This window comes from Conger conger, chromosome 16 (genome assembly GCF_963514075.1).
Source record: "Conger conger chromosome 16, fConCon1.1, whole genome shotgun sequence".
NCBI classification, from domain to species: domain Eukaryota; kingdom Metazoa; phylum Chordata; class Actinopteri; order Anguilliformes; family Congridae; genus Conger; species Conger conger.
Window position 1 is genome coordinate 27,702,213 of NC_083775.1, and position 19,793 is coordinate 27,722,005.

At 47.7% G+C, this 19,793-nt stretch overlaps 1 protein-coding gene across 14 annotated transcripts in view; it reads right to left on the minus strand.

The window, feature by feature from the left end:
* The window catches only part of LOC133114470 (supervillin-like), a 52,797-nt gene that overhangs the window by 18,292 nt on the left and 14,712 nt on the right, over positions 1-19,793 (minus strand). For 13 of the 14 annotated variants that reach the window (XM_061223898.1, XM_061223904.1, XM_061223906.1 and 10 more), the window contains 9 exons: positions 18,452-18,998; positions 16,523-16,672; positions 14,189-14,359; positions 13,657-13,691; positions 7,892-7,953; positions 3,634-3,773; positions 1,794-2,106; positions 711-1,144; positions 116-254 (listed from right to left, as the gene is read on the minus strand). In XM_061223898.1, the coding sequence (XP_061079882.1) occupies positions 116-254; positions 711-1,144; positions 1,794-2,106; positions 3,634-3,773; positions 7,892-7,953; positions 13,657-13,691; positions 14,189-14,359; positions 16,523-16,672; positions 18,452-18,768 (1,761 nt within the window). In that variant the 5' untranslated portion in view covers positions 18,769-18,998. The remainder of the gene's footprint in view (positions 1-115; positions 255-710; positions 1,145-1,793; positions 2,107-3,633; positions 3,774-7,891; positions 7,954-13,656; positions 13,692-14,188; positions 14,360-16,522; positions 16,673-18,451; positions 18,999-19,793) is intronic. The other variant, XM_061223913.1, reaches the window with a different exon arrangement.

Here is a 19,793-nt window from a genome sequence, read left to right on the forward strand (position 1 = left end):
TATGTAATACTGTATTAGTGGCACTGGGGTCATGTATTGTAGTGTGTATAATAGTATTTTAGTGGCACTGGGGACATGTTTTGTAGTGTGCGTAATAGTGGGTCAGTGACCTTACCTTCGCCCTACAGGAGTTCTCAGTGTCCTGCAGTTGGGTGTTGTGTTCTGGTAAGGACAGCTGGACCAGGTGACTGCCCTCACTATGCTTAACAGCACTCTGCTGCTCTGTGTCAGCACTGCAGGGCTCAGCCAACCCGCTAAAGAACAAAAAGCACAGTCACATGTGCACAAAACACACATGCGTACACACAGAGACACACACACACACACACACACACACACACATACTGGATGTTCTCTCCTTGTCTCTCAGAGTGCAGTGTGAGCTGTTGGTTCAGTACCTGGCTCTCAGGGGGCTAGGCTAAATGTTAGCTCTGGTTGTTGGTTCAGTACCTGGCTTTCAGTGCACGAGGCTAAGTGCTAGCACTGAGTATTGGTGGCTCTCACAGCATTAGACTAAGTGCTAGCACTGGGTGATGGTTCAGCACGTGTCTCTTCGTGTGCTAGGCTAAGTGCTAGCACTGGGTGGTGGTTCAGTACCTGCCTCGCAGAGTGCTAGGCTAAGTGCTTGCACTGAGTTTTCAGTGCTTGTCTGTCACAAGTGTAGCATGGGGTTAGCATTAGCGCTGGGTGTCAGGGTGTAATTTCAGCACCTGTGTGGCCCCTGGCCATGCTCGACCGGGGCGCCGGAGTCCTTCGGGACCAGTGGCTTCCCACGGGACCTGCGGGGTGGGGGGCGCGGCAGTTCGCCAAAAATGGGGGTGGTGGTCCTGCTCCTGGCCCTCCTCCTCCAGGGGGCGACGGGGGCGTAGACCTCGCTGCCGAACGTGCCCTCGCCGTTTCGGTCCTGGCCCACCAGCGCCTCCGGCTGGCTCCTGGGGCGGTTGGGGTTCTTCAGGATGCCCCGGATCTCCCGTGGCTCGCAGCTCAGGAGCTGAACCGGGGCGGGGTGGGGGGGCTCCGGTTGGAGCGCGGGCGGCTGGCGGCACACCTCGCTGGGCTTCAGGTTGACGGACTCGCCCTGCTGCCGGTCGCACAGGTGCGCAGGGAGGCTCAGGACCGGCAGCTGCACCGCTCCCTGCTGAAGCTGAGGGGGGTTCAGGGAGCAGTTAGAGAGGCTGTTGTTCAGATGAGACGTGCAACCAAGGTCCTGACTCACTTTATTAACGATCCCATGATCCACTCATTGCAAAGCTGGGGTTCCCCGCTGTCCTGGCTAAATTCCCAACCTGGTTCTTTCAGCCTACCACCTAATCATCCCCTGATTTAACAGGCTATAAAATTGTTCTGTCCTCTCCCCTAAGCTGGTGCAAAATGGCTGCTGTGCCTCACCTGCTGTGCTGCAAATTGGTTGTGTTTGAGACAAGTATACCCCTCATCACTGTGAGTGTGAGAAAAGTGCTATATAAATGCAACTATCTATCTATCTATCTCACAAGCTTCACAAGACAGGCTTTCCCTCTAGGCTGGATTGGTGTGGAGAGGGGTACTGGGGAACACAGCCACACACACACACACATACAAACACACACAGCGAGCCACTCACACACACACACACACACATACATACACACATACACACAGCCAGCCAGCCACCCACACATACACAAACACACACACACAGGCACAAACACATGCTCCACAACAATAACAAAACACCTTTAAAAAAACATGAATAATAATATAATGAACCTTTTAGCACACAAATACAAAATAAAAAAAGATACAATGCTCACCAGTTTGACCTCGTCCATGGTGATTGGCTGGGTGCGGTATCGCGCCCCCTTCTGCCTGCGCTTCTCCGGGGCATCCGTGGAGATTGGCAGGGCCTTCCTCTCGGGCTCCGCCCGCTTGTTGAAGAGGGCCAGTTTCTCACTCATGCTCAGCTTGGAGCTCTCATCTTCCATCTCTGGCTTCTCTACCTCCAGCCCATTCCCGTCGGTCTGCGGCTCGCCCTGCTTCACGCCCTGTTCCCCAGCCTGTTCCCCGCCCTGCTCCCCGCCCTGGTTCCTGCCCTGCTCCCCGGCCCTTCCAGCTGGCATGGGAAGTCTGCAGTTGGCGAAGCAGAAGGGGGCGTTGAATGCAACAGATTAGTCTTTGCGAATGGCAGCCAAAGCACGTTAATGTTCAATTCAACTTTCAACATGCCTGCATGTTATTATCCTCCAGAACAACAGGTGGCAGCATACACCAGGGACCATCAACTCCGGACCTCAAATCCAGCCCTGGTTTTCTTTTCTCCCGGGTAATTAGTGCTACTGATTGGACAGACTGTCTCGTAAACACAACAGGCAAACACAGTCCCAGTTAAAGGGAAGGTGGAAAACCAGCAGGTCTCGGCCCTCAAGGACCGTGAGTTGTTGATCCCTGGTATACACAATTTGTGAAGTATCTCAGTTTTACTCAGTTCAGAGCAGAGACACAGAATGAAGATTGTTCTCCAGTTGTCTAGTCTCAGTATAGATCATTGACAAAGAACCTTCAACCAATCATATCACATGAAAATTTGTGTCATCTGTGGAGGTGAAATCAAATTGAGTTTTAAAGCGAGAACCACCCACTCCCATCTTTTTTTTTTCCACATTCACCTAATTTATGTCATGTGACCCTTCACACTTGGCTTACAGAAAGCATAGCTAAAATTCTAATGGTGAAGGTTTGGTAAAATGTTGCTTGGTTGGCTGTTACAGTAATGGCACTTGAAATACAACACTAGACTTTCCGACGCACAGGAGTGAATCGACATTCATTGGAACAGCCGAAATTCCGTGCCGGTCAGCCAAGCAGGGGGTGGAAGGGTCTGAGCTGATATAGCTGCTGATTTACAACTTTCCCGCGAGTCGCAGCTCAGGATCCTGTCCTTCACAGCCAGGCCAAGGCCCAAGGAAGGACACAAGCCGATAGACTGAAAGAATAATAAATAGATAGATAGGACACACTGGTCCAGGTCCAAGTCTAAGCCCCTGCAGTTGAAAGTACAATTTCTATACAGTGCTTTTGTGAGTGAATACCCAGCCATTTTGTGAGTGAATATCACATGACTATCTTGAAATAATAACCAGCAACCAGTCGTTTCAAAACCTACTGTAGCTTGAGCTGTTTTTTCAGCAGGATACAGTCATGGCAACAGTCACGAAGTGATTGCAGTTTCTCCTTTAGCCAAAATCCTCCAACCCCCAGCTCTAAATCTTTTATCAGTCTGTTTCAACAAGACTGATAAAAGCCATGTTAACTGGAGCACAGGTGAAATACCTAACACTTCTTTTCTTACTGCAGAAAAAAAGGTATGTCATTCAGCATTATCAGCATTCTCTGGCCCTGTAACCAATGGTTTGAGGTAAAAGAAGAAGAAGAATGTTGGTAAAAGAAGAAGAAGAACGTTTCAACAAACCACTATTATCCTCCCAAGTGATTTATTAGACTTAACCTGTGACCCAACAAAGGTCAAACCATCAAAACCTTGTCACGTCTCATGGGTTAGTTCCAATATCACGTGACAGGCTTGATGGCTGTGTGCAGCTGCTTCATTTCTGCCTGAATGTGATGTGCACACTGAGCTTCGAGGCGGAGGCCTACCTGATAGCCTCCACCACCTCCTCAGTGGTGACCGGCTGCGTGAGCGCCCTGTAATCGTTGGCATGGCGACTCCGCCAATCGGACGTGCAGCTCCTAGGGCGGGGCTTCATGAAGGAGGGGGTCGCAGTCTTCTCCAGCTCCTGGAGACAAAACAAGCAAAACAGTCTCACTGCCAAGAAACCAGCAAAATGGCAGCACTGAGATGCTAGCACAGCTAGCCAGGCTCACTGCAAAAATACCAGCAAAATGGCTGTACAGAGATACAAGCACAAAAAGCCAGTCTTACTGCAATGATATCAGCAAAATGACAGCACTGACAGAGATACTACCAGCTATTCTAACACTTCCCTGTGTCTCATGGTTTATGTTTAAACTGCCTTAGAACTTGCTACAGTAAGTAATACAGTAAGTACAGTAATAATGCTGAAATCAATCTAGTCCAGCAAACTAAATTCTTAGGCATCATTATTGATAGTGATCTCAAGTGGTCTAATCACATTGACCTAGTCACCAAAAGATCTTCAAGGATGCTGGGCATATTGAGGAAAGTTTGTCCCTTAGTTCACTCTTCAGCTCATCTTACTCTATATTATAGCTTCCTGTTCCCTTTCATCAATTACTGTAACATTATCTGGGCAGCAACCTATCCTACATATCTTAATAAACTACGTACAGTACACAAGAAATACTTAAGGTTTATCTCCCACTCAAATAGATATGCACCATCCGCCCCCCTTTTTAAAAAATATAACATATTGCCGATTGAAAAAGTGAACACATACCAGATATGCATATTCATCCACAAATTCATGTATAGAAAACATGAACTTCCAGACACCCTTCAGAATCTATTTATTGCCACCTCCAATGTCCATTCACATCAAACGAGACACAGCAACAATAATCTACTCCTATCGCGCTCACAAACATCAAGACACCAGTATAATCTTTCCGTTAGAGGCCCAAAGCTGTGGAGTGAACTAAGTCCTCAACTGAGATCTATGTCCTCACATACTGTCTTTAAAAAACATTTGAAAAAATATCTAATGTCTACCTAAACTGCTACTCAATATTCATCTCAGTTATTTGTTTCTCTTCTTCTTGTATCATCCCATGTTTAGTCATCATCCTATGTTGTCTGTTTCTTTTTTCTCGTATCATCCTATGTTCAATCATCATCCTATGATGTCTGTTTCTTCTTTTTCGTATCATCCTATATTCAATCATCATCCTATGTTGTCTGTTTCTTCTTTCTTATATCATTTTATGTTTAATCATCATTCTTTGTTGTCTGTTTCTTCTTTCTTATATCATCTTATGTTTAATCATCACTCTATGTTGTCTGTTTCTTCTTTCTTATATCATCTTATATTTAATTATCATCCTATGTTGTCTGTTTCTTCTTTCTCATATCAACTGATGTTTAATCCTTAAACATTCTATTTTTCTTTTCTTTCTCGTATCAGCCTATGTTGGATATGGATTGGCTACATTTTATTTTGCCCGCTAAATGTACTAAATGTAGTAAGTGTTGGTTAGGTGTGGAGCTCTGTACAAGCCTGTTAGGGCTTCGCTCCCACCTTGCACAGATTTGTACTAAAATTTGTGCTAAATAAATAAACCTAAACCTAAACAGACGGGTAAAGGCCTGTGCTTGGATAGGGATAAAGTTTATATCTGTGCCAAGCAGCAGGGGTGAAGGCCTGCAGATAAACAGCTAAAGCCTGAGGGGTAAATGTGGAACTGAGGGGCACAACTGGGGCAGGGTGAGGTCTAGGGAGAGGGGCACCTGAGGGTCACTCTAAGTATGAGAGTTAGGGGCACCTGAGGGGCAGTTCCTGAGGGGCAGTTCCTGCTCAGTCCCCCTCAGGCAGACTCTGAGCTCGGGTCTTCTCCCAGGTTGAGGTGGAGCCGTTCTTTCTCTCGACTGAGAGGGGAAGCGGGCAGACGTGGGGAGAAGTCTAGCTAAGCAAGCCCCGCCCTCCCAGAGCACCCAGAGTAGTGGCGTGACGAATGGAAACGCTGTTGCCGCGCGGGTCACACGGTAACCGGACTCCCCAGTGTTCCGTTACTCTCCGCCCCCACGGGGAATCTAATAATAGGCTCTTAATTACTTTTAACGGTATCCCCTCCCCTCCTGGGCATTTTCACCTGGCTTCCACAAGCCAGGGGCACGGAGGCTCGTGTTTTCGACCACAACCCTGCGCCAACCTCGCGTTTCAATCAAGACAGACGGAAATGTGATATTAACCCAGAATAGCTTAGCATGACCAGAAACTAGAGCGGGTCTACATGGGTTCTACATGTACATAAACACTTTAGTACACTGTTGTAGACGGCTTTACGGCAGTCAGGGAGACCATTACTCAGATCTGTCATCCCTACAGATAAGTAGGAAACAACAATGAAACAGTCTTTATATGCACCATGAATACTTCTATCTTGACAAATCAGCCTACTTTTGTGATAAACTATGTATCATATGTATTTCAGGCTGACATGTCTACAGCAATGTGTTAATACTTAATTTTAGCTGTTGATGAAATATGAGTTGAGATGCTACAATACTGCTTTTAAAATATTCAGTTTGATACATAATATGATGATCCAGGTGTAAAATCCAGCTCTGACCTATGACTTGAAATACCAGCTACCAGCTGTTTCAAAACCTAGCTTGAGCTGTTTTTTTCAGCAGGGTATGTTTTATTTATACAGCTGACTCCTAACCTGGTTTTGCCCTGTAATTCTCTCTGACCCTCATAGGCATGAGGACTGTAGGTGCATCTACTGTATTGTATCTCTAACTCACAGATATGGTGGTTGAATACATACTAAAACATACTTTCTTATAGAGGACATGATTGTAAACACCAATTCGTATCAGACAGAATGGTTTCGTGCAAATCAACTGGAATTTTTTTGGCCGATCGAGAAATTGTACCCGGATCCGTTTCAGTGTTCAATTTCTATTTCTAATGACTCATCAACAGGGGGATTACTTACTCTGGCTCTGAGCCAGAGCAGCCTGGCGTTCTTCCAAGGCTCAGCGCAACAGCATTCCTGTATTCCCTCCACAATTAAAACTGCACCAGGGGTAACCTGGGCATGAGGAAATACTGTGGGAAACGCTGTCACCCCAGGAGGTGGCAGCAGAGGGCGCTGTAGGAGACAGCAGCCAGAGTACGGGAGAAAAAGCTTCTGTCTTTCAGATGAGAGCTTAAGCGGACTCACCGTTTAACAGGGAGTGCTGTTAACCTGAAATGACGGTCGTTAAAGATAGATACCACAGCATGTTTTGACCAAATACGCTGGTCAGCTGATGTGTGGTAAGAATTCTGGTGTAAAATGGCTGCTGTGTATCACCCAGGTATGCGCTAGACATTGATGGTGGCTGAGGCAAGTTGCCCCCTCATCACTGTAAAGTGCTTGAAGTGTGAGAAAAGCTCTAGGACTTATTATAAAAGACCCTTTTTTGAAAGAGGCCATTAACCTCATACGCCACTGAAATTGCCACAAAGGCTGGCTCTTTACACTTGTCCACTGTAAGATCTACCCCTAAGTCAAATTAGCAACACAACCCCAGGCAACGGTCATCTCTCCACCACTGTCAAAATTTGCCATGAGGAACGTTGACTCACTTTGATAGTCACTCTTCATAGTTAACGGCCAGAATAAACGGCACCAGCCGGAGAGCCACTCACATCGACTCACAAACCGTGACTGCGCCTTCAGCATCCAACAGCGCACTCCGATATTCACAATCCAGGGGGCTGAGCAAACAGCATCAGCCAGTCAGCCAATGCCATTGACACACAAAGTGTGGCCGTGCCTGTAGCTGCCTGCAGACGTGCGTTCAAGACAGTGAACGTTCATGGCAAACTACTTTTGCAGCAACAGTTACAGTTGAACGATTTTTAATGAACATTCCATTTAGTTTGTCACCATTGATTAAAGTGTATTATAACAGCCAAATAATTGTCAACTTTTGTTCTCTTAGCGTTTTCCCCATCAGCTGCCATTTTTGTTCGCTGCACACTACCTTTTCAAACTGTTAGCTAACGTTCATTCTCAACTTTTTTCTGTTCACCAACATATTCAAAAACATTAGCGAATGTTTACCATGTTGAACACATGTCAGTTCTCCTGAGAGACACTAAAGGCCTGTGGGATCATTAGGGTCCCCCTACGCTCGTAGGCTATGCACAACATCCCAGCGGCATGAGAGGATTTTGGAGGCACTGGGTACGGAGGTACTCACTTTGAAGAGAGACATCTTGGCAGCGACGCTCATCTTGGCTCTCTCGTCCGTTTTCACGTCAGCTGGAAAAGAATGCGGACACCGTCAGACCCTCAGCCCGGTCAGGGGCTCAGTGATTCTCTGAAGGTGGAGGATTGTGTGAAGTGCAGGGCCACTTCTGAAATGCAGCTTATAAAACAATTTGCTGCTTGGTTTGGCGCCCATGATCGTGTCCATGTTCCACTTTATACAATTGGTGCCAACATAGGGCTGTATGTATCCAATTCTCACCCTAATTTGGAATGTACAATCACCTGCAGCTGCATTTGCTGTGCTCATGCGAGAACTCAGGGAGAGAGGACTGCCGTGCATTAGTGTTCTGCAGTGGGTTGGTTGCATTTTCTCCTGGATTAGTTAAGTATTATTTGTTTGCTTGCTGATTCTAAATTCAGTTTAGTTGTCATTATAGTGTTCTGTTGTGTACTTGTTTGTTTGTTAGCTATTACAAGTGGTGTTTATTTAGATTCAGTGAAACTGGGTTAGGTGTTTGTTTCTCTCAGGTAAGCTAGGCTATTAAGTTAGGCTATTGTTTTACTGGCTGGCAGGCCACAGCTTTTGTTGTAGGAGGAGCCAATACTTTGCACCCTGCTCAGGGTATAATTACTGGCACACCTGAACTCACTTCAGTGTGCATTAGTGTTCTGCAGTGGGTTGGTTGCATTTTCTGTATTCAGCGTCAGTGTTATTTAAGCTGTTGTGTAGCGCACCAGCGGCAGCTGTGTGCGGCAGCCTCGGCTACTTGCCTCGGCGTACGAAGTCGCAGGTGTACAAAGTCGGGGGTGTCCATCGAGGCTGTCCGAGAGCCTGATGTTTGATTTTGTTTTTGCTGCCTGCCCTCATTCCACTGTGTAGTATTCCCCTTGTCCTCCCTAGTTCCCTCCATGTGTTTCCTTCCCATCCCTGTCCTCTCTCCTCTCCCCAGGTCCCAGTCAGGTAGGAGGTTCGCCTCCCGCCAACATGGGCAGAATATCTCTAACCTCATCTTCCCTCCCAGATCCCCTGGTATTGATCTCTGTGTGGCTGGTGGCCTCTGGAACTGCCAGTCCGCCGTCCAGAAAGCAGACTTCATATCTGCCTATGCCTCCCACCTCAAGCTTGACTTTCTTGCTTTAACTGAAACGTGGCTCTCACCTGAGAACACGGCCACCCCGGCTGCCCTTTCCTCTGCCTTCTCTTTTTCCCACACACCCAGATCCTCTGGCAGAGGAGGTGGCACAGGTCTCCTAATCTCATCCTCATGGAGATCTAGTGTCTTCTCCTCATCCCTCTCCTTCTCCTCTTTTGAATTTCATGCGGTTTCTGTTACTCTGCCGTGCAAACTGTTTATCATTGTTGTTTATCGCCCCCCGGGTCCTCTGGGGAACTTTTTGGATGAGATGGACATCCTCCTCAACTCCTCACCTGTCAATGACACCCCCCTGATCCTCCTGGGTGACTTCAACCTCAACTCAGAGTCCACCCAGTCTACCTTTCTCTCCCTCCTCTCTTCTTTTGACCTTACCCTCACTCTTTCCCCTCCCACCCACAAAGCAGGCAACCTTCTTGACCTCATCTTCACAAGGAGCTGCACAACAACCAACCTCTCTGTAACACCACTCCATATATCTGACCACTCCTTCATCTCTTTCTCTCTTCCACTCTCCTCTAACACCCATCCATCTCTCCCACCATCCACTGTCACCTGTCGACGGAACCTACGCCACCGGTCTTCCTCCACCCTCTCATCTACAATCCTCTCCTCCCTACCATCTGCGGAGTCTTTCTCTCGACTGTCTACCGATGATGCGGCTACAACTCTCATGTCCTCCCTCTCATCTTCCTTTGACTCTCTGTGTCCCCTCACCACCAAACTAGCTCGGGCCTCCCCCCCCAGTCCCTGGCTTTCTGATGCTCTACGAGCTGTCCGAACCGAACTGCGGGCGGCGGAGAGAAAATGGAAAAGGTCCTGTCTCCCCAGTGATATGGCTTCCTTCCATGCCCTCTTATCATCTTTCCATTCCTCTGTCTCTCTAGCTAAATCTTCCTTCTTTCACTCGAAAATTAACGCGGCCGCCTCTAATCCCTGCAAACTGTTTTCAACTTTCTCCTCTCTTCTGGCCCCCCCTCCCCCCCCACCCCCCTCATCACTCACACCTGATGACTTTGTCTCCTTCTTTGAAAAGAAGGTCGATGCTATTCGCAATTCCCTCTCCCAACCCTCCACCCCTGCTGACCCTCCTACCCTCCCCAACTCCCTAACCTCCTTTTCTCCCCTCTCTGACGCCGACACGCTGAAACTCCTTACTTCCCACCGCCCAACCACCTGTCCTCTTGACCCCATCCCCTCCCCCCTCCTACAATCTATATCTGAGGACATTCTCCCTTTTCTCTCCTCTCTAATCAACACCTCCCTCTCTTCCGGCACCATGCCCTCTTCCCTGAAGAGGGCCAGAGTCACTCCCCTCCTCAAAAAACCTACTCTCGATCCCTCTGCCCTGAACAACTACCGGCCTGTCTCTCTTCTTCCCTTTCTTGCTAAAACCCTGGAACGGGCGGTCTGCTCCCAACTGTCCACTTATCTTCTCCACAACAATCTCCATGACCCCAACCAGTCTGGCTTCAAGAGTGGCCACTCCACTGAAACCGCCCTGCTCGCGGTCACTGAGGCACTCCACTCTGCTAAAGCAAAATCCCTCTCCTCTGTCCTCATCTTCCTCGACCTGTCGGCCGCCTTCGATACAGTCAACCATGAGATTCTGCTCTCATCGCTGTCTGGGATGGGTGTCACAGGTTCTGCACTCGCTTGGTTTTCCTCCTACCTCTCTGGTCGCTCCTACCAGGTGACTTGGAGGGGCGCACTCTCCGACCCTCAACCCCTACAAACTGGAGTCCCGCAGGGCTCGGTTCTTGGGCCTCTCCTCTTCTCGCTATACACCATGTCTCTTGGTTCTGTTATCTCTTCCCACGGCTTCTCTTATCACTCCTACGCTGATGACACCCAACTCTTCATTTCCTTCCCCCCTGACACCCAAATCACCACACAGATCTCTGCCTGCTTGGCTGATATCTCTGCATGGATGACTTCCCATCACCTGAAGCTCAACCTTGCCAAAACTGAGCTTCTCTACATCCCTGCTAAGTCCTCTCCGTCAATCGACCTCTCACTGACTGTGGAGGACTTTGTAGTTTCCTCCTCCCGTACGGCAAAGAATCTTGGGGTGACTCTTGATAGCTGCCTCTCCCTGGCTCCACAAGTATCCTCCACTGCCAGAACCTGCAGGTTCTTTCTGTTTAATATACGCCGCATCCGTCATCTCCTGACGGAGAAAGCCACCCAGCTCCTAGTCCAGGCACTCGTCATTTCCCGCCTGGATTACTGCAACTCCCTCCTAGCCGGTCTCCCAGCGTGCGCCATCAAGCCCCTCCAGCTGGTCCAGAATGCTGCAGCCCGCTTGATCACCAGTCAGCCCAGGTCGGCTCATGTCACCCCGCTTCTCATTGGCCTCCACTGGCTTCCTATTGCCGCACGCATCCGATTCAAGGCCCTAGTGTTGGCATTTCAGGCTGCTAAGGGGACTGCCCCACATTACATACAATCCCTGATCACTCCCTACTCCCCAGCTAGACCACTCCGGTCTGCCAGCTCTGGTCGCCTTACGATTCCCTCTCTACGGGCACCTGGCGGTCGAGCTGCACGTTCACGCCTGTTTTCCGTTCTGGTTCCTCAGTGGTGGAATGACTTGCCTACCACTGTCAGGACAGCAGAATCCCTCCCCCTATTTCGACGCAGACTCAAAACACACCTCTTCAAACTCTACCTTAGTCCCCCCTCCTGATTTACCCCGCCCCCCCCTTCTGATACCCCTATCCCTGTCTAACCCCCCCCCCCCCCCAAAAAAATAAAAATAAAATAAAATAAAAAAATAATTGCACTTATGATGACGACTATATGTTTAGAACAGCAGTCCAGGTGTATTTTTCTAGTTCTGGATGTGATGCTTTGACTTGTGGTAGAACCTATGCACTTGTAAGTCGCTTTGGATTAAAAGCGTCTGCCAAATGACTAAAATGTAAAATGTAAAATGTAAAAATGCCGATGTTCTCCTCCAAAACACCTGGTGTCACCAGCTGCTTCTAATCACACTGCTACAGCTGTGGCTAAGCTTGCATAGAGTAGAGTCAGAGGAAGACCTTTCACATGCTACATTTGCATGCAGTATGCATGCAGGTCACAAGACAGCAATGAAATGAACCCTCCCGTATCCGGGCTGATGTAATCGGCAATTGCTTATGGTGCTACCGGCCACAGTCCACACTGGCACAGTCTGGACTCGATCCGAGTCCATGGGGCTCATCCATGCACTGCAGCGTGATGCCTTATCGAAATGAGCCACTCAGCATCCCCCATTTTGTATTTCATTAGGTCAGATGCACAAAGGCACAGCTCTAAAGGTCAGGTCAGGTGATGCCGCTTCGCTGCTCAGTCACTCAGCCAGGGAGTCCTGCAGCCCAGAACCATCAGCTCTCTGTCTAATCCAATTAAATGCGGGTATCAGCAGCCATGTGACTCCCCGCACAGGAAACTGATCCACTGCTCGTCACGCACTGAGCAGGAGACACGGGGAAAGCAGGAGTCCCGTCTTTGTAACCATGGTTACAAGACCATTTTCTGGGATCCCAGCTGCCAGACTTTTTAATAATGTATGAGAAACACAATATGAATAAATCAACAGGAATGTTTGTGTTTGTGTGTGTGCGTCTTATGCCAGTGCATGCGCACGATCACATAATCACCCCCTTAGTGATGAAATGCGATATGTTATGAGATGTTATTTATGTCAGGGTGTTGATGTCACACACAGTGATGTCGCCTCAGCAGTGATGATCATCACTGTGTGTGACATCAACACCCTGACATAAAGTAACTCCTGAAAAGTACATTTCATGATTAATTAATGTATTTGTACATCAATGAACGAATGTTAACATTATTTAATGCCATTTCATGTAACATATTATGAATTGGCAGTCCATACACCTTGGGAACAATAGCCAATCAATGATTTAAATGAATCACTGAAATACACCAAAAACCAGCAGGTATTGCAGCTGTCCGGGACTGTAGTTTTACACCCCAGATTTAAAACCATCCATCAATCCATCCATCCATTATCTTAACCCGCTTATCCTGAACAGGGTCGCAGGTGGGCTGGAGCCTATCCCAGCATACATTGGGTGAAAGGCAGGAATACACCCTGGACAGGTCGCCAGTCCATCACAGGGCACACACACCATTCACTCACACACTCATACCTATGGGCAATTTAGACTCTCCAATCAGCCTAACCTGCATGTCTTTGGACTGTGGGAGGAAACCGGAGTCCCCGGAGGAAACCCACGCAGACACGGGGAGAACATGCAAACTCCGCACAGAGAGGCCCCGGCCGACGGGGATTCGAACCCAGGACCTCTTTGCTGTGAGGCGGCAGTACTACCCACTGCACCATCCGTGCCGCCTGATTTAAAACCAATAAGCCTGAATAAATAAGGATAACAAGGAAGTACAAAATGGGTATCTAAAAAGCCAGGTGCTTCTATTAGCACTTCTCAAACACATCGCCTACAGGCCTGCAAGCGATATGTACCTAAAATAATCTGTGTCCCTATCAATTTAAAGAGATAAGTTCTTGATACAACCAAAAGGAGAAAATGTTCTTCAAAAAGCATTAGAAAGAGGCTTAGTTTACCTTTCTGGGTGTCCCCTTCTTCAGTTTCATTTAAGCTATGAGAGAGACCAGAAGACAAATGAGATTAGATAATGAAAAACTGGCCAAATAAATTGGTTATACCCCGTACAGCAGCACCAAAACTGAGCTGAGAACATATGCCATTCTTGAAAGGAACTGAGGTGATCAAATGAAGAACTGTGAAAGTTACACAGTTGTTTTGTAGTGTTCAGAATGCAAAAGCATTCAAATTCCATTTTGGACGCTACTTCTATTTTTTATTTATGGTTTTCCCAACTTTTTCTTAAAGTGATGATATAATGTATTACAAAATGAATGGACATTGCACAAGGAATAATGATAATATTAAAGTTCTATAATTAGTTGAGTGATATCAAAGTTTAGTGCAATCCGTCCTAAATTGATAATCAATTTTGTGTACTGTGTCCACAGTGATGTATAACCATGCCCATCCCTAGCTGGGCCAGCTGTAACTCAGGCGAGCCCCAGGCTTCACAGCGCACACCAGGCCCGAGCAGCCTCTAGCCCCTACCCGGCACTCTCCTGCACTTCCGTGGCCGTAACCGGCTGGGTCCGGAATCGCTCGTTGGTCTTGCGGCTCCCGGCCGCCCCCTCTGGCAGGTAGCGTCGAGTGCGGCGGCGCCCCTCGGACCCTGAACCTCCCGCCAAGTCCAGGGAAGAGGCCACGGACCCGCCATCGGCGCTGATATCAGGGAAGCAGAGACATGAGGAAACCGTGAGGAGGGAGAGAAGAGGGTGAGCCACACAAACCTCCTCCTGCACACAGAAACACTCATTTCCATATTCCATCACCAGCAGTGCGCAGCATTCACTCTGTATGCAATGGCTTGTGCGAGTTTCATGGAGGCTGGGAAGGCATTGGGAAAACACGGGTTACGCACAGAGCCAAGCAGTGATCCCAGTCCCGGCATCCGTGCCGCGTGCTCTGCTTCCAAAATGCTGCAGCCATGCAAAAGCATCCAAACAGTAGAAAAGCTGAGAATTCTCCTGTCACCCTTCTGCCCCCAACGGTGGAAAAAACTGTAATTCCGATTTACACACTTTCCCCCTAACTGTGGAAATGCCTGGAATTCTCATGATTTTCCACCGTGGAGTTCTGAGTGCAACAAATGTGGGCCTGAGCTGCATATATCCCCTTGGTATATGCACACAGACGTACACACACACACACACACACACACTCTAGGGGATCACCAGATCGGTGGGGATTCCACATCCAATTAGTATAAAGAGCACAACAGACAAACTCCCAGCTCCCAGCTTGACAAGGTTTGACCAGCTACCAGCTCAGACAAACTACTAGCACTAGCTGGTTGACCAGCTCATACCTAGGTAGACCAGTGTAAGGGTAATTTCCTTAATTGATTCTTAATTGACAATGTGTGTTAACAAAAAGACAATCACGTGATTAAAAATGACTTTTTATTTGTAATCCTTATTAATATTAGACCACTTTCTTTCTTTCTAATTAAGTGCTTACTAGGAGTTTTTCTCTGTCTCTCTCCCAGCAGACAAGACAGCCTTTGACCTTAATATATCTGCTTCTCCTGGAAGGGGGTAGCTTGCACATTCCGGTCTTACAGCAAGGTCAACAAGCGGTAATCAGAAGACGAAATACTGATAAATGTTAGTCTTTTTTGCTTTGGTAAAGCTCCCCCCCCTCAGGGAGAAAGTACTGAAAACTCAATATAAGTCTTACTATGTCTGATTCAAATCAGAAAGCCGGTAAGCTTTCTCACTTTCTGTTATTTCTTTGGAAATAAATACATAACGGTAAGTTAAACTCAAGTATAGCTATCATTGTTTTTACTGCGATCTGTTTCATCAGACCTGTGAAATGTAAAAATTTTTCCCTAACACCAGTTTCATGACCAGCTTGGCCAGCTCAATTTTCAAGCTGGCATAACTGGAAGGACAGTACAGGAGACATACATTTCTAGGCCTTCATTTATCTCCCCTGTGAATTCCACAGTGATAAACAGATTAGTTCTAAACCAGAGTCTTTGACACAGGCTCAGCCAGGAGGAAACAACAATGGCCGATGAGCCTACGTTGGACCCAGACAAAGATGCAATACTCAAGCCATCAGTTCCATTCATCAACACAGCCTGTGTGTCTCTTTGTGCTGTCAAATACACCCTGGGGTGTTGCCTAATAAGTGTACCATTCCCAAAGAACAGAGTCAAATGCTTAGAGACACACTTACACACAGAAAAACAACACATATGTATTGCTTCTTCAACACAGCATGCCCTATAGAATGAGAACAAATGCTACCTCGGTCAAGCACTTGCGGTTAGTAGCTTTAGCTAATCCAGGGATGGCCAATCCAGGTCCTTCAGATGCATGAAATTTCGTTTCTAAAGAGCCTCACCTCACCAGACCTGGGTCAATTATGTAATTTTTTCATATTCAAATAGTTTTCTGCACTCAATTGATCTAGCCTGGTGCAACTGAGGCAACCAAGAGGAGCTTCCAACATACCAGACAAGCTCAGAAAAGCATAGAAAAGTATCTAAATCCAAAACAATTATGTATCTGACCGAGGTCTGCACCACACACAGCTTGACTGAAATTACAAGAGTCGAAATGAGAATGACTTCAGTTACGTCCTTCTCACAAAGCTGGTTCAAGTTCTGTCACTTCAATGACAGGCCCCCTTAAACAGAGTTTTAAACCAAAGGGACCATTTCTTATGGACTGAACAGTGACTTAAAACATCAACAGGAAACTGATACACGGTTGATCGCGAGCGACATTGCCGACACGCCTTGTTGGCGGACCTTGGGCTGGCGCCCCCTAGTGCGGGCCCGGGATAAGGACACGCATGCCAGGCGTGACCTACGCTCTTTCTGGCTGCGGTCCGCTCTGCTGCAGCAGGGCGCTCCTCAGCCGGCCCACCGACACCCGCGTGCGAAGCTGCAAGGCATTGTGGGCAGGGGTGTCCACATCTTCACCCCCCTCACGCAGCCCCCCAGCAGTCTGGGACCACTGCCTGGAGGGGGCAGGGCAGGGGCGGAGTAGACGGAGGGAGGGAAGGACAAGGAGTGAGGGAGAAAACACTACAAAAACTACTACGAGACCTCTATCTCCAGCCTCTAGTGCAGTTTTTGGATGGTGACACAATTGTTGCTGTTTTGGGCCTGTACTCCAGCACACTGAATTTGAAATTAAACAACAAATATCAGCTGTTTAACTTCAAGGAAGTGCAAACTATCAGCTTTAATTTGTGGATATTTACATCTATATTGTGTAAACCATGTATGAATGCTTCTCGCTTGTCCAGACCATGAAGCGTCTCCACCGTAGCTTCTGTGTGGTGGAACGACCTATTCTTGTATGAACTGCTCAGTCACTACCCATTTTCCACCATGGCATGAAGATTACATTACTTCAGACTGTACCTTCACTAACTCATTTGCAAGGTTATCCCCAATCTCGAATCACCCTCATGCATCACTTGCACCATGGTCTTCTAGAACTTTCATCTAGTCATTCCAATGACCAAAATAGTATATATACTGGTACGGTATATATACTGTATATATGCTGTACACACACAAACACAAGTAAATGCAGACACAATTTGGCTCTGTTTCAATGAAGATGCACATTTTCTGGCTTTGCGTAGCTTCTCAAGATGCAGGAAAGTAAGGTCCACTCAAGTTTGCTCAGTCTGGATAAGAACAGAATGCCATGGTTACGATGCTCACTATGGGATGGGCATGCTGCTGCAGTGACACTTAATCATGTCTGTCCAGAAATCACGTGACAGCACACACTTAACAAACTCTGCTTAAACTCCAGTACAGACTGTACTGTACCTATAGATCACGGTCAGGAATTAATTACCTCAAACTATGTTGCAATGAAAAATAAATCTCAGAAATGTAACCATGAAATGAAATGATATTTGTACAATATTTTATTGACTGGAAAACACTTTGAAATTTATATGAATGGAATTGTTTTATGGAACTGAAGGCTATGTAAAGTTTGCCTCGCCTGTGTAATTTAAGGGTGAGGCTTCAACCAATACCACAAAGCAAGATATCTAAAACTTAATCTAATCACTGGATTAGAACCAATAACCTGACCCTGAGCAACACCTCAACCAAACTTCACCTGAGGTAAACCTGAACCCAGAACCCAAAACCCGAAACCACAACACAGCCTCACTTGTGGTAAACCTGACCAAAACCACAGAACAACCTCACCTAAGGTAAACCTGACCGAAACCACAACACAATCTCAGCTAAAGTAAACCAGACACTGAATTTGTAAGGATTGTATGCTTTGAATTAGTCCTCAGTAACACTCAACTCTGTACTCTTACACAGTCAGGCATAGAGACAACAAATAACCTGACTGGAAAGTGAATTCCTTGCCTCCTAAACAATCAAGCGTTCCCTGCTGTGATTTCCTTATAGTTTGTTAGCTTTTTCTTTTAATGAGAAATATTCTCATCTAGAGGAGTCATTGGAGGGTAAATTTAAGAATGAGGCAACAGTAAACAGAAGTGTAGACAGGATATTACTGTACCAGAAAAATGTCTGGTGTGGAGCTACAGAAAAGCTAAAACCATGTGCAGCGAGGGGCGAAAATCATTGCTGTGTTTTTGGGAGTTACTCCACTCGCTGGAGGCAGTTTTGGCTGTGAACCAAGCAAACCCTGAAGGTAGAAAACCAGGTGTGAAACAGTCAGATCCCCAAAAGTGGCCTGGATATGCCCCCCCTCTTTCCCCTTCAACAGCAAAGAGAGAGAACAGGCTCACCTGTCTGCGTGGGGGTCGGCTTCTGTGCCGTTGGAGATTTTCGGCGGGAGAGGCTGGGTCGCTGTGTCCGAGGCGGCTCTCCATCGAGGCCGCCCTAACTCTGCTTGGCCGTTAGCATTAGCATTAGAGTCCCCGCCAGTGCCCTCGTTCTCCGGACGGGTGAGGGGCGGGGTGTCGCGAGCCTCCCTCCGTTCCCTCCGCACGTATTTGGACGGGAGCTCCTCCATGTTCCCGAAACGCTCTGCCAGCTCCCGCCTCCTCTCTGCCTTGTAGCGGGCGATCCGTTCGGCCTTCGACTCCAGAAGCGGGTTTTCCATGGCGTCCGTGCCGACCGCTCTCTATCTCCTCTCGTTCAGCAGCCTCTAGCGTCTGCTCCACTGGCTGTACTTTAGCATTTAAAAACGACCCCCCTTTAACGTCCCTTCCTGTTTAGCGCAAAACACCAGAGTGGTTCTGCAGGAGAGGAGATCCCAAATTTCTGACAGCAGAAGGCCCGTGTCTCTCCCCCAGTAGGCTGGCTGTTTACTCCACTGTGCTCATCCCCCTGCTGGAAGAGGACAAAGAGGAGAGAGCATTAATGGAGTGAAGCAGGGCTGAGCTGTTCCTTTACAATCTTACAACAACACAGCACTCTCCGTATGACCTCACAGGCCCGTAGCCCCACGCCAAGGCCTTTCTACAATCTGGGGTTAATTATGCGGCAAGGGTGAGACACACACAAACCCAAGCTCAAATACTGACACACACACACATAGTATACATGCACACACATATACACGTTCTCTCTCAAACACACACACATACTGTGTGTTTTTAGTGAGATGGGCTGGGAGAATGCTGCTTCAGCATTTATTCCTTTCAGCCCAAATCCCTCCGGTGCTACAGGGCAACTCAATGGGCTCAGAGCTTCACTGTACTGACCAGAGCTCCACAGAACTGACCAGAGCTCAGAGCTTCACTGTACTGACCAGAGCTCCACAGAACTGACCAGAGCTCCACTGTACTGACCAGAGCTCCACAGTACTGACCAGAGCTCCACAGTACTGACCAGAGTTCCACAGAACTGACCAGAGCTCAGAGCTCCACTGTACTAACCAGAGCTCCACAGTACTGACTAGAGCTCCACAGAACTGACCAGAGCTCCACAGAACTGACCAGAGCTCCACAGAACTGACCAGAGCTTCACTGTACTGACCAGAGCTCCACAGAACTGACCAGAGCTCAGAGCTCCACTGTACTGACCACAGCTCCACAGAACTGACCACAGCTCAGAGCTCCACTGTACTAACCAAAGCTGAAAAACCAGTGGATATGCAACAAGGACATATTATTGGGTATGTAA